The sequence below is a fragment of the Seriola aureovittata genome, chromosome 23 (assembly GCF_021018895.1).
Source record: "Seriola aureovittata isolate HTS-2021-v1 ecotype China chromosome 23, ASM2101889v1, whole genome shotgun sequence".
Lineage (NCBI taxonomy): Eukaryota > Metazoa > Chordata > Actinopteri > Carangiformes > Carangidae > Seriola > Seriola aureovittata.
The window spans coordinates 19,312,276-19,327,275 of NC_079386.1; the positions used below are offsets into that span (position 1 = coordinate 19,312,276).

General features: G+C 44.2%; 1 protein-coding gene across 1 annotated transcript in view; it reads left to right on the forward strand.

Moving 5' to 3' along the window:
* The window catches only part of corin (corin, serine peptidase), a 23,502-nt gene extending 10,487 nt beyond the window's left edge, over positions 1 to 13,015 (forward strand). Inside the window, exons 8-24 of the mRNA XM_056368863.1 lie at positions 1,056 to 1,163; positions 1,408 to 1,518; positions 2,399 to 2,521; positions 2,633 to 2,749; positions 2,842 to 3,073; positions 4,940 to 5,082; positions 5,197 to 5,304; positions 5,395 to 5,508; positions 5,597 to 5,707; positions 7,182 to 7,305; positions 7,420 to 7,545; positions 8,028 to 8,077; positions 8,979 to 9,165; positions 9,258 to 9,420; positions 9,494 to 9,602; positions 9,733 to 9,866; positions 10,064 to 13,015. Coding sequence (XP_056224838.1) covers positions 1,056 to 1,163; positions 1,408 to 1,518; positions 2,399 to 2,521; positions 2,633 to 2,749; positions 2,842 to 3,073; positions 4,940 to 5,082; positions 5,197 to 5,304; positions 5,395 to 5,508; positions 5,597 to 5,707; positions 7,182 to 7,305; positions 7,420 to 7,545; positions 8,028 to 8,077; positions 8,979 to 9,165; positions 9,258 to 9,420; positions 9,494 to 9,602; positions 9,733 to 9,866; positions 10,064 to 10,246 — 2,243 coding nt within the window. The 3' untranslated portion in view covers positions 10,247 to 13,015. The remainder of the gene's footprint in view (positions 1 to 1,055; positions 1,164 to 1,407; positions 1,519 to 2,398; positions 2,522 to 2,632; positions 2,750 to 2,841; positions 3,074 to 4,939; positions 5,083 to 5,196; positions 5,305 to 5,394; positions 5,509 to 5,596; positions 5,708 to 7,181; positions 7,306 to 7,419; positions 7,546 to 8,027; positions 8,078 to 8,978; positions 9,166 to 9,257; positions 9,421 to 9,493; positions 9,603 to 9,732; positions 9,867 to 10,063) is intronic.
* The last annotated feature ends 1,985 nt before the right edge of the window (positions 13,016 to 15,000 follow it).

Below are 15,000 nucleotides of genomic sequence, written 5' to 3' on the forward strand. Positions count from 1 at the left end.
ACACACAACAGACACACACACACAGACACAACACACAGACACACACACACACAGACACACACACACAGACACACACACACACAGACACACACACACATACACACACAGACACACACACACACACACACACCACACACACACACACACACACAGACACACACACACAGACACACACACACAGACACACACACAGACACACACAGACACACCACACACACACAGACACACACACACATACACACACACACACAGACACACACACATACACACACAGACACACACACAGACACCACACACAGACACACACACACACACACCACACACACACACACAAGACACACACACACACACAGACAGACACACACACACACAGACACACACACACACAGACACACAACACACAGACACACACACACACAGACACACACACACACACACAGACACACACACACACACACAGACACACATACACACACACACACACACACACACAGACACACACACACACACACACACACAGACACACACACAGACACACACACACACAGACACACTGTATTGTGGTGTGTGTAAATAGCAGGGAGAGTTTTCAGCTTGTTGCCGTGGTGACCTGTTTGCAGGTGACTGATTGGACGACAGCAGCGTGGAAGTTCTACAAATGTTGTCGTGTGTGACAGAGGTCGTCGTCATGGCGATGTAAAGACACTATAGGCTGAGGCCAGTGGAATGTAGAGAGAGAGAGAGAGAGGGAGTTTTGTCTTTGTCTGTTTATGTCTCTCGCCCTCTCGCTGACCTCTGTTTACAAGAGGAGGTGTCTGAAGAAGAAAGAGAGGAAAGGAAACCCAGAAATATGAAGCAAAACACCTGAAGAAGAAGCTCACATCACAGAATATCACTTTCTCTCTCTGTCTCCCTGTCTCTCTCTCTCTCTGTCTGTCTCCCTGTCTCTCTCTCTCTCTCTCTCTGTCTCTCTCTCTCTCTCTCTCTGTCTGTCTCCCTGTCTCTCTCTCTCTCTCTCTCTGTCTCTCTCTCTCTCTCTCTCTGTCTCTCTCTAGTCTGCACAGAGGGAGAGTTTCGCTGTAACACCGGCCGGTGTCTCTCGCCCGCTCTGGTGTGTGATGGTTATGACGACTGTGGAGACCTGAGCGACGAACTCAACTGTGGTGGGAGAACACACACACACACCACACACACACACACACACACACACACACACACACACACACACACACACACAGATCATGTAGTGGGGGTTACCTGTGTCTCTCAGCTGTTAGCGAGGGCTTTGTGCTTTTATTTTGGTGAGCAGAGAGCAGCAGCACTGAGCTCTTTTATTATGAAGTACATTATAACTGTGTGTGTATGTGTGTGTGTGTGTGTGTGTGTGTGTGTGTGTGTGTGTGTTAGTGTGTGACCTGAGTCGTGAACATCGTTGTGGTGATGGTCGCTGTGTGTCCAGAGACTGGTTGTGTGACGGAGACCACGACTGTCTGGACAAGACGGACGAGCTCAACTGCTGTAAGTGACCATGGAAAACACCACAATATATTATATTATATTATATTATATTATATTATATTATATTATATTATACTTTATTATATTTTATTACAATACATCACAATATATTATATTATATTATATTATATTATATTATATTATATTATATTTTATTATAATACATTATATTATATTATGATACTTCACATTATATTATGTTTTATATATCACATTATGTCAGGTTACAGGTCTATTACATTAAATTACATTATGTTACGTTACATTATATTTAAATTTTATTACATTATGCTCTATGAAATTACATTACGTTACATTATGTTACATTTAATTACATTACAGTTCATTTATTTGGCAGCTGCTTTGTCACAATTAAAGCTCTGAAATCACGTAGGAACAAGAGCTTCGGCAGCAAGGTTCTTGTAGACTTTTGTTCTTGTAGATGAGACATGAGCGTGATCATGTGTCTCAGAGATGGAGAGTGAGAGGAGGCGTTCGACTCCTTCCATCGAAAAAGACTCGTCTGTTTGTCGCTGCCAGAGAATGAATCATGAGTCTTTTCAACAGCCACAGTTAGAGTCTGACGTCAGATCAACCTACACAGCCTTAATTCATCCAGGACAATGACCTACACTCTTCACACTTTATAGACAACACACCATCACATGACATCAGAGCATCAATACCGTCAAAATAAAAGTCAAGTCTCACGTTGTCTACATGAACTCTACAGGAAATAAACTCTCAGTTTCCACCAACAGAGAAACACTGAGTCACAGGCTGATGATTCATGGAGCTGAAATGGACTGATATCTGTTAAATGTTATTGTGTGTGTGTGTGTGTGTGTGTGTGTGTGTGTGTGTGTGTGTGTGTGTGTAGCCTGTAAGAGTCAGGGTCTGCTGGAGTGCAGGAACGGTCAGTGTATTCCCTCTGCGTTTCGTTGTGACGGAGAGGACGACTGTAAAGACGGCAGTGACGAGGAGCACTGCAGCAGAGAGCAGAGTGAGACATCTGTCCATCACACCCATCTCTGATCTGTTCACCCATCTTTGTTTTCCTACATCCATCTTTCTGTGTGTGTGTGTGTGTGTGTGTGTGTCTGTGTGTTTCCAGCTCAGGGTGTGTGTGTTCCCGGTCAGCCCAGCTGTATCTCCACTTCCTGTCCGTCAGTGTGTGCAGGGGGCAACGCCGCCTGTGACCCCCGCAACAACAACAACAACAACAACTGCAGTAAGTCTTCACCACGTACACAAACACTGTAGTTGGACTCTGTCTCCCCCTGCTGGTGGGTTCTGGTCCTGACTGTCCTCCCTGTGTCCCAGCTCGCTGTGAGCCCATCAGTCTGGAGCTGTGCATGAACCTGCCCTACAACCTGACCAGCTACCCCAACTACCTGGGTCACCTGTCCCAGAGGGAGAGCTCCGTGTCCTGGGAGTCCTCGCTGTTCCCCGCCCTGGTCCAGACCGGCTGCTACCAGTACCTCATGTTCTACGCCTGCACGCTGCTGGTGCCCAAGTGTGACCCGGTCAGCCTGCAGAGGGTCCCGCCCTGCAGGTCAGCTACTAGTTAATCTGTTAACCTACCACTCTGCGGGTCAGCTACTAGTTAATCTGTTAACCTACCATGGTCAGCCTGCAGAGGGTCCCGCCCTGCAGGTCAGCTACTAGTTAATCTGTTAACCTACCACTCTGCAGGTCAGCTACTAGTTAATCTGTTAACCTACCACTCTGCAGGTCAGCTACTAGTTAATCTGTTAACCTACCATGGTCAGCCTGCAGAGGGTCCCGCCCTGCAGGTCAGCTACTAGTTAATCTGTTAACCTACCACTCTGCGGGTCAGCTACTAGTTAATCTGTTAACCTACCATGGTCAGCCTGCAGAGGGTCCCGCCCTGCAGGTCAGCTACTAGTTAATCTGTTAACCTACCACTCTGCGGGTCAGCTACTAGTTAATCTGTTAACCTACCACTCTGCAGGTCAGCTACTAGTTAATCTGTTAACCTACCACGGTCAGCCTGCAGAGGGTCCCGCCCTGCAGTCAGCTACTAGTTAATCTGTTAACCTACCACTCTGCGGGTCAGCTACTAGTTATCTGTTAACCTACCACTCTGCAGGTCAGCTACTAGTTAATCTGTTAACCTACCATGGTCAGCCTGCAGAGGGTCCCGCCCTGCAGGTCAGCTACTAGTTAATCTGTTAACCTACCACTCTGCAGGTCAGCTACTAGTTAATCTGTTAACCTACCACTGTCAGCCTGCAGAGGTCCCGCCCTGCAGGTCAGCTACTAGTTAATCTGTTAACCTACCACTCTGCAGGTCAGCTACTAGTTAATCTGTTAACCTACCACTCTGCAGGTCAGCTACTAGTTAATCTGTTAACCTACCATGGTCAGCCTGCAGAGGGTCCCGCCCTGCAGGTCAGCTACTAGTTAATCTGTTAACCTACCACTCTGCGGGTCAGCTACTAGTTAATCTGTTAACCTACCATGGTCAGCCTGCAGAGGGTCCCGCCCTGCAGGTCAGCTACTAGTTAATCTGTTAACCTACCACTCTGCGGGTCAGCTACTAGTTAATCTGTTAACCTACCACTCTGCAGGTCAGCTACTAGTTAATCTGTTAACCTACCACGGTCAGCCTGCAGAGGGTCCCGCCCTGCAGGTCAGCTACTAGTTAATCTGTTAACCTACCACTCTGCGGGTCAGCTACTAGTTAATCTGTTAACCTACCACTCTGCAGGTCAGCTACTAGTTAATCTGTTAACCTACCATGGTCAGCCTGCAGAGGGTCCCGCCCTGCAGGTCAGCTACTAGTTAATCTGTTAACCTACCACTCTGCAGGTCAGCTACTAGTTAATCTGTTAACCTACCACTGTCAGCCTGCAGAGGGTCCCACCCTGCAGGTCAGCTACTAGTTAATCTGTTAACCTACCACTCTGCAGGTCAGCTACTAGTTAATCTGTTTACCTACCACTCTGCAGGTCAGCTACTAGTCAGTCTGTTAACCCACCACTGTCAGCCTGCAGAGGGTCCAGTTTTGTTAGTTAGTCATAGTCATCTAGTTATTTAGTCAGGGTTAGCTCCATGAGGTGAACCAGTTAGTCAGTCTAACGGTTAGTCTGACAAACTATAGTTAGTTAGTCTGTGAGCTGGTTTGTAAGTTAGTTGGTTAATTACTCTGTCTTTTAGGTAGTTAAGTGTCAGTCAGGAAGTTAATCAGACAATGATTTATGTCAATCTGTCTTGGTTAGTGTCTGGGTTAGTTGGTGAGTTAATTAGTCAGTCATGTAGTTAGTTAATTATTGTGTTAGTCATTGAGTCCATCAGTTAGTTGTTAGTTAGTTAGTGTGTCACTCAGTTAGTTAGTAACTAGTCAGTTAGTTAATGATCAGGACTAGTTATTCTCTCTCTGTCTCTCGCCCCGCAGGTCGTTGTGTCGTAGTGCGAAGGAGAAGTGTGAGTCGGTGCTCGGCATTGTGGGATTGCAGTGGCCTGAGGACTCGGACTGTAGTCAGTTTCCGGAGGAGGGGGGAAACGCCACCTGCCTGCTGCCGGAGCCCGGCGTCGACGGTACGGACCTTGTCGTCACGGCAACAGTGCTGAAGAAAAGTTTATTTTCAGTCATATTTAGATGTTTACCTCGTTGTTCTTGTTGTTGTTTCTGATGCATTGCCATGGCGACAGAGTGCTCCCCCAGCCACTTCAAGTGTCGGTCGGGACGCTGCGTCCTGGCGTCCAAACGCTGCGACGGACACCTGGACTGTGACGACCACAGCGACGAGGACAACTGTGGTGAGACACTTCAAAATAAGAGTCCCTCCCAGCAGCAGCACATGATGTCAGCGATGATGTCAGTGATGATGTCACCTGTCTGTCTGTCAGGCTGTTCTGAGCGCGCTCTGTGGGAGTGTCCCGGCAGCAAGGTGTGCATCAAAGCCAGTATGATCTGTGACGGCTTCCCAGACTGCCCCCTGCTGGTGGACGAGACCAACTGCTGTGAGACTGCTACTCTTCATCATCATCATCATCAGCCGGTGTCATTCCAGTGTTACCAAATATTGATTATTGATCAATGTGTCCTCAGCCGTGTGCAGAGACAACGAGCTGTCGTGTAACAACCACCAGTGTGTCCATCGGACTCTGTGGTGTGACGGCAACAAGCACTGTTCAGACAGTTCTGACGAGTGGAACTGTGGTAACACACACACACACACTCACACACACACACACACACACACACACACACACACACACACACACACACACACAGAGAGAAACACACACACACACACACACACACACACACACAGAGAAACACACACACACACACACACAGAGAAACACACACACACACACACACACACACTCACACACAGAGAAACACACACACACACACACACACACACACACACTCACACACACACACACACACACCACACACACACACACACACACTCACACACAGAGAAACACACACACACACACACACACACACACACACAACACACACACACACCACACACACACACACTCACTCACACACACACACACACACACACACACACACACAGAGAAACACACACACACTCACACACAGAGAAACACACACACACACACACACACAGAGAAACACACACACACACACTCACACACAGAGAAACACACACACACACACACACTCACACACACACAACACACACACAGAGAAACACACACACACACACAGAGAAACACACACACACACACACACACACACACACAGAAACACACACACTCACACACACACACACTCACACACAGAGAAACACACACACACACAGAAACACACACACACACACACTCACACTCAGAGAAACACACACACACACACACAGAGAAACACACACACTCACACACACACACACACACACACACACTCACACAAAGAGAAACACACACACACACACACACACAGAAACACACACACACACACACACAGAAACACACACACACAGAGAAACACACACACACACACATACACACACACACACTCACACACAGAGAAACACACAGAGAAACACACACACACACACACAGAAACACACACACACACACACACACACAGAAACACACACACACAGAGAAACACACACACACACACAGAAACACACACACACAGAAACACACACACACACACACACACACACACAGAAACACACAATTGATTGATTGATTAATTGATTGACATTGATGGATTTTATTGGTTGTATTGATGAAGCTGTGTGAATTCATCACCTCACACTGTGTGTTACATATATATATATATATAAACATTTGATCAATTCATTCAGAAAATAATTGGTAGACAGAGTTATTGATCAGGTTGTGTATTGATCAGTGTTATTGATCAGTGTTATTGATCAGGTTGTGTATTGATCAGGTTGTGTATTGATCAGTGTTATTGATCAGGTTGTGTATTGATCAGGTTGTGTATTGATCAGGTTGTGTATTGATCAGTGTTATTGATCAGGTTGTGTATTGATCAGTGTTATTGATCAGGTTGTGTATTGATCAGTGTTATTGATCAGGTTGTGTATTGATCAGGTTGTGTATTGATCAGTGTTATTGATCAGTGTTATTGATCAGGTTGTGTATTGATCAGGTTGTGTATTGATCTTTTGTCTCTGCAGTGTCTCTGTCCGATCAATCAGGTTCTGTATTGACGGTGTTCAGGACGGCAGCAGAGTATCAGGTCTGTGCAGACGAGTGGAACCACGAGCTGAGCAAACTGACCTGCAACCAGCTGGGACTAGGGTAAGGTTAGTAACACACACACACACACACACACACACACACACACACACACACACACACACACTCTCTCTAACAATATGACAGATTAAATACACTGTGTGTGTTTCTCTGCAGGATTCCCTCTGTTTCCATGGTACCCGACCAGCCTGGAGTCCCGGGCCGTCGCCGTTGGTTACACGTCCACCCTGAGTGGAACCTGAGGAACGGTTCTGCTCTACAGGCCCGACTGGAGAAGAGAAGGTAACAGAACCTGTTAGAACCACATGAATACACACGACAGCTGAGACATCCGGAGGCTATGTTAGCTACGTTAGCTACATTAGCTACGTTAGCTACGTTAGCTATGTTAGCTACGTTAGCTACATTAGCTACGTTAGCTACGTTAGCTATGTTAGCTACATTAGCTACGTTAGCTACGTTAGCTACATTAGCTACGTTAGCTACGTTAGCTATGTTAGCTACGTTAGCTACATTAGCTACGTTAGCTACGTTAGCTATGTTAGCTACATTAGCTACGTTAGCTACGTTAGCTACATTAACTACGTTAGCTACGTTAGCTACATTAGCTACGTTAGCTACGTTAGCTATGTTAGCTACGTTAGCTATGTTAGCTACGTTAGCTACGTTAGCCACGTTAGCTATGTTAGCTACATTAGCTACGTTAGCTACGTTAGCCACGTTAGCTGGATCATGAGTATTAAACAGAGTCTCTCTCTCTACAGTCATGCGTGTCATTCCAGGAGGAGAGTGTCAGTGCTTTGCACCAGAGAAGGTAAATCTTTCTTCTTCACGTCAGAATTTAAAGCTCCATGTTTTTTCTTCTGTGTTTTACTTGAAGTGTTGATCCATCAGAAGATATAAAAACCATCTCTGTAGTTTTACATCTCCTCTCTCAGGCTTCTCTCTGGAGCTCTAGTAACAACAGGTCAGTGAGCCAATCAGAAGAGAGGAGGCTCTGAGCCTCTCTTCTGATTGGCTGACTGTTTTCTGAGTGATCCAATAAAAATACAGCAGATTTCAGGTAAAAACACTCAGAGAAACCAAGTCCTGCAAGGTTTGGATTGTGGGTCCAGGTGGGCGGGGCTTGGTGACTGCTTTGTTGTGACATCACAAAGTTCCAGAAGTCCTGACGGCTGGTTTTAAGGCTCAGTTTCTCAACATTTACACCGCTTACAACTCCATTATATTGGGTTATAAACCAATCAGTAATGTTTGTGTTATTATTGATTATAAATCAGGAGGTTAAAGCAAAGTTTGTGTTGTATGTTCACATTTTAATCAAAATAATAAAATTATTATAAAATATGTTATTATTGTGGTTTCTATAGCAACTGTTGGATAAAAGTATATGTTTAAAATCATTTATAGATACATGACTGATGATAATGACACACACACACACACACACACACACACACACATTTAACCCTGAGTTAGTGTATTAGTGTATCTGTGTGTATGTGTGAGTGTGAGTGTGTGTGTGTGTGTGTGTGTGTGTGTCGTTCTCGTCGTCTCCACTAGATGGAGCCAAAGTAAAAACAGTCTTCAGACTTTAATTGTTAGTTCCTGTCTCTTATTCTGAAAGAGACATCTGATCAGTAACTAACGAGGTTAGTTGCTGCTCACTGTTATTGAGCAGCAGACTGAGACTCCTCCCCCTCTCTCTCTGTCAGAGTGTGGTCTCCGCCCGGCGGTGGGAGTCTACCCCCACAGGAAGAAGAGGATTCTGGGAGGGCGTGTGTCCCGGCGGGGGGCGTGGCCGTGGCAGTGCTCGCTGCAGAGCGGGCAGAGCGGACACGTGTGCGGCTGCGTCCTGATCGCCCGGCGGTGGGCTCTGACCGTCGCACACTGCTTCGAGGGGTGAGACGGGGGAGATGGAGGTTAGGGGAGGGGGGAGGGGAGGAGGTGTGGCCTGAGGGCGTTAAGGACTGATGTTTAATGTTCCCGCTCAGGAGAGAGAGCGCCGAGCTGTGGAGGGTGGTGCTGGGTCTGAACAACCTGGACCACCCAGGTGTTCACAGCCAGAGCCGCGGGGTGCGCTCCATCATCGTACACCCGCGCTACAACCGGGCGGTGGTCGACTACGACATCAGTGTGGTGCAGCTGGACTCCGAGGTCAGACGGCACCGATACTGAGTATTGATTATCAGCAGTGATCGGACAGTATTGATGAGGCGTGTTGTTGCAGGTGGAGGAGACGGCGTTCGTCCGGCCCGTGTGTCTGCCGCAGCTCGACCAGCTGCCGTCACCTGACTCCTACTGTTACATCACAGGCTGGGGTCACATGGGCAACAGGAGTGAGTCTGTCTTCCTACACTTGTGAGGACCGTCGCTTCACAACAGCTGTAACAGTAACAGAGTGTGTGTGTGTGTGTGTGTGTGTGTGTGTGTGTGTGTGTGTGTGTGTGTGTGTGTGTGTGTGTGCAGTGCCCTTCAAGCTGCAGGAGGGGGAGGTTCGGATCATCTCTCTGTCTCAGTGTCAGTCGTACTTCGACATGAAGACCATCACTCCCAGGATGCTTTGCGCCGGTTACGACGCTGGAACCGTTGACTCCTGCATGGTAACATCTGCACCAACATCTGGTCGGGTTCATTCATATATTATAAGTAAATCTGTTGAGTTTTGTTCTTTTTTTTTTAACAAAAAACAACAACAACAACAACAAAAAGCTTTGCAGCAAAACTTGTACAACTGAATTATGATTCTTACTGGTTTCTGACCGTGTGTGTGTGTGTGTGTGTGTGTGTGTGTGTTCAGGGCGACAGCGGCGGCCCGCTGGTGTGTGAGGAGGACGGCGGTCGCTGGACGTTGTTCGGCCTGACGTCGTGGGGCAGCGTGTGCTTCAGTAAAGTTCTCGGACCCGGAGTTTACAGCAACGTGACGCACTTCACCCCCTGGATCCAACAACAGATCTACATCCACACATACCTGAGCGACTAACACACACACACACACACACACACACACACACACACCGTTTCATTCCAGGAGGAAATGATGTCATCGTCAGTCACACACACCATCAGTTCCTCTACCTGTGCCTATATCTATACTGATAGCCTTCAGATGCTAACTGCTAACTAAGCGGTGGTATAAACTCGTATTACAGATGCTAGCTAGTTAGCCGGTAGAGCTGTTGTTGTTAACCAGTAGACGTCACATTCATACAATTTAACTTCAGTTATTAAACACTAAGTTATTATTTCTATGATTTCTGTTCCTCGTCAGTGTCGAGTTTGTGGCTCAGAAACACGTCGTTTATTATTTGTTTATTTGTAGTTTAGTGGCAGAAACTCGGAGGAAAAACTGTCTGATCATTTTCACTTTAACAGAAACGTTCATCTAATTAATCTAATTATAAACAGGAAGTCAGTTTATTGTTGCGTTAACTCTCTCAAACTTTGAATCATCGTTAAAACTTTGTCACAAAGTTCAGGCGTTCAGCGCTGAAGAAGCTGCTAGCTAAAACAGAGCAGCTGAGCACTCAACATCCCACAATGCTTCACTCTATAGTGCCTGTACTTAAACCTAGCAGTAAAAAAAACAACGTGTTACCTGTACAATGTCGTACTGTACGTGTGTGAGTGTGAAACAAAGAGTGATGGACAGATGTTTGGGGTTTTTTTTGCTTCCACACACACCGGCGACGCTTGAAGGCAACGCTGTTTTTCTTTCTCGGCAGTCGGCCATTTTGGATTTACAGTTTAATTCTCACAGAAAGTCTTTTATCTTGTGCTGTTACGTCTTATTTTGAAATATATTTAAAAGATCTCTTCTCTCAGGGCTTCAGGAGCTCGATCATAAATTTAACACCTGACTTTAACCCCATATTAACATCTATAACCAGTTTATAACCAGTTAATAACCAGTTGATAAACGGTTTCTAACAGACTTTAATGCAGCTCGACGTGTTAATGTATTTGTGGAAATGGAGGCTGATGTGTAAAACCATAATGAACAAAAAGAACAAATACTAACCAAAGATTTAATTAAAACTTAAATGTCCTCTCTCACTTAAACGGTTAATTACACATTTGCTAATTATAAATGATAAACAAGGTGCGTTAAAGTATTATTCTCACTATTTATCATCAATTTAAAAGTCAAAATAAAGCGCAGAAAAAGAAAATGAATCAAAATTAAAAACAGGTTAGCTTAACTGTAGCATGATGCTAATGCAGAGAATGGATGAGTGTTGATTCATGATGTTAGCAGAGAGAAAAATTAGCTTTAGCTGTTCATTTAGATTTAAAAGAAGCTGGTTTAGATAGCTACCTAGCTATTGCTTACATTAGCTAGCAGACTCGCTAACACAAACTATTAACTGCCAAATTAGCGCAAGCTAGAATAAGAAGCACAAATGTAGTGAACTGACATTAATCAGTGTATTTTAATAATGTTCGCAGGTGCCAGTAGAAAGCTACATTAACTTTAGCTACGTGTCTATGAACCAGTTTGTTCCACTTGTGTAGCAGTTTTAACAGCTAGCTTAATTAGCAGGCTCAGCTAATCCAGAGAAGTAGCTATAAAAATCAGTTCCACAGGTAACTGCTAAAGTTTCTCTAGTTTTGATGTGAATGAAGTAAATTATCCTCCTCAGTTTCTTCTCATTTTCTTTTAGTCAAACTTTAAGAAAATTAAATTAAATTGTATTTTTAAGATAATGCATTCACACTCATGTTCGTTTCTCCATGAGCTACTGAAGACTGGCGTCATGGTAACAAAAAGTCTGTTTTAACAGCATTTAACAAACCTTCATGGGATTTCACTTAACTGTTTTAAATACGTTAATGTGTGAACATAGTTTATTAGTTCACGCTGATTTAAATTAATTACAAAGCAAAACTTTATTTCTACAGCACATTTCATTCCAGCTGCACAAAGCACCAATAACTGAGTGTGAAGATAAAACATTAGACAATTAAAACAAACACATAAACGATGTGTATGAATTAAAAACCATTAAGAAAATAAAATAATTAAGACCGATTAGTAAAAAAGGTGTGTAAATTAAAGCTATTAGAAACCAATAAAAGTAAAATAAAACAAGCAATTAATAAATAAATGACTGATAATGTTAAATTTGTTGCCACAAAAGACGTTTTTCTGAATCTTTGTTTTGCTTCCTGTCGCCTGTGTGCGTCAGAATTCATTTAGAAATACAGAAAGCTTAACGAGATAAATAATCACATTTTAACATCAGCCTTCACTTAAAGGGGCGGAGTCAGAGAGCCCGACAGCGGCAGGGTTGCCCAGCGTGTTGCCGGTGTGTCGTCCATGTTACAGTCCAATGACATCCAGAACATTCCAGGTCGTCGTCGTCGCTGTTTTGTGTGTTTGGTTTTTTAAGAGTATTTTTCTACAGCTTTTTGTATGTCATGCTTCTTACACAGGGCTGTTGGTGTGTATGTGTGTGTGTGTGTGTGTGTGTGTGTGTGTGTGTGTGTGTGTGTGTGAACATACAGTCACATGTACAGACTGTGTGTTTGTATGTGATTTGGCTCGTGCGTGTGTTTCTGATGTCACTTCCTGATTTAGCTGTTTCAACTTAATTACCATGATGATGATGATGATGATGATGATGAAGAGTGTTGTTGTTTGATATGGATTTAAATGCTTTATGAACAGACTGTAGCCTCTAATGTTTCTGTAAACAGTGAATATTTGGTTTGTATCACCTTGTATCGCACCAATAAAACTATACACACACTCCTGTCTGTGTGTGTGTGTGTGTGTGTGTGTGTGTGTGTGTGTGTGTGTGTGTGACTCACAGTCTGTGTGCAGACCTGTCATTGTCAGTCTGTTTCCACTTCCTCTGCTGCACATATAAGAATAAATGGAGATATTCAGCTCCACGTGTTTTCACACTGTCACACAGTGTCACCTGATTTATTCCTCATCACCTGCGTTAAACTGTCGTCTGTCGGAGGGAGACAGGTAGTCAACAGGTAGCTGTGTAACTGATGTCCATTTATTTCACCAAATAAACAATATTAATATTAATTATATAAAGTTTATTGTTGCCAAGAACCAGAAAATATAAGGAGTAAACAGCTGTTAATGCTAATGTTAGCTATGTAGCTATAGCAAAACCTAATAGTTCCTTTAATGTGTCTTTATATATATATATATTTTTACACCTTTGAAAGGTGTTTGGATGGAGGCAGGCTAACAGTTTCCCTCTGCTGCAGGTGTTTATGCTAAGCTAGGCTAAACATGTCCTGGAGCTGCGGTGATATCCACTGGTTCTGACTGAACATTTGGTGCTAGCGTTAGCTGATAACTTAGCGATTGCTAAGCTAACGGTACCTGGCCCCGCTGGGCTGATAACCTGTGTCGACCTGGGTTAGCTCATGGAGGTGTTCAGTCAAAGCCCAATAAAAAGGTGAATTTAATGGACGTTAATCTAACGACGTTTGGTTTGTGTTTCTCCACGTGACGCAGTTTAATTGATCTGCGTTAGTGTAATGCGCAGCGTTAATGTCAGTTAATACATTGTCCATCGAGACGTCGCGATAGCTCAAGTTAAGATGACGTTTACAAAATGTGTAGAGAGATATTTGTCATATAGAAGATTGTTCATTTAATACTCAAACCAGTCCTGAACTGAAGCAGACATTCATGCACCTGTCCTGACACCTCCTAAATCTATAGTTTCATTTAACCTATTTAAATTATTATTATTATTATTAATTTTACTATTAATTAACTCATTTTAAGCAGTTTTCATTCAAAAAACAGCAGGAAATGGTGCAGGTGCTGGGACTACTTTCATCGGCGGATTCATCCACATTTGCTACTCTAGAGAGATTTGACAGCAGCAAGTCGGTGTGTAAATAAACATCAGTGTGTTCCAGGTGATGAAGGATCATGTGACCCAGTGTTCTGACATCACAATGTAAAATATCACTTTAACTCTTCAGCTGAATGTCCCGTCAGTTCTCGGCTGTCAATCATCGGCGCTCAGGTGTAAACGTCAGGTGTTGGTGGAACAGCAGCGTCAGAGCTGCACAGGTACGCACACACCGACACACACCTGCTATTATCTCAGGGATAATGAGACGTGTTCCTTTCTGAAGGCGTCCATGAACGCAACTCTGTGTGTGTGTGTGTGTGTGTGTGTGTGTGGTGTGTGTGTGTGTGTGTGTTACAGCCTGGTATTAATGCAGCTGACAGTGTGACAGTGACCTGTGTTCCTGTAATACCAGGCTTCACAGTGTGTGTGAGCGACGTGTGTCATTTTGCAGAGCGACAAAAACAACAGAGTTTAAACCCACTGTTATTAACACACACTCACACACACACACACACACACACACACACACACACACACACACACACACACTCTCTCTGTGTCTCTCTGGTTGATGACTCAGTTGTCAGTCGTCTTTTCCTCTTTGTTCCAGTCGCAGCAGCTGAAGGTGAGAGACAGTTTCAAATATTAATATTACAGTAAATTCATTAATCAGAATCATAATGATCTGCTGTGTGTGTGTGTGTGTGTGTGTGTGTGTGTGTGTGTGTGTGTGTGTGTGCAGTGATTTATTGCTGTTTGACAGTCAGCTGTAAAGATCAGTCATGCCTTTGTGCACGTGTATCAGATTAATAATTAATATTTGATGAATTAGAACTGTGTTAAATTAACGTCACGTTGAACAGGAACATTTTGTTTCACTCTGAAACTTTTTTTTTAA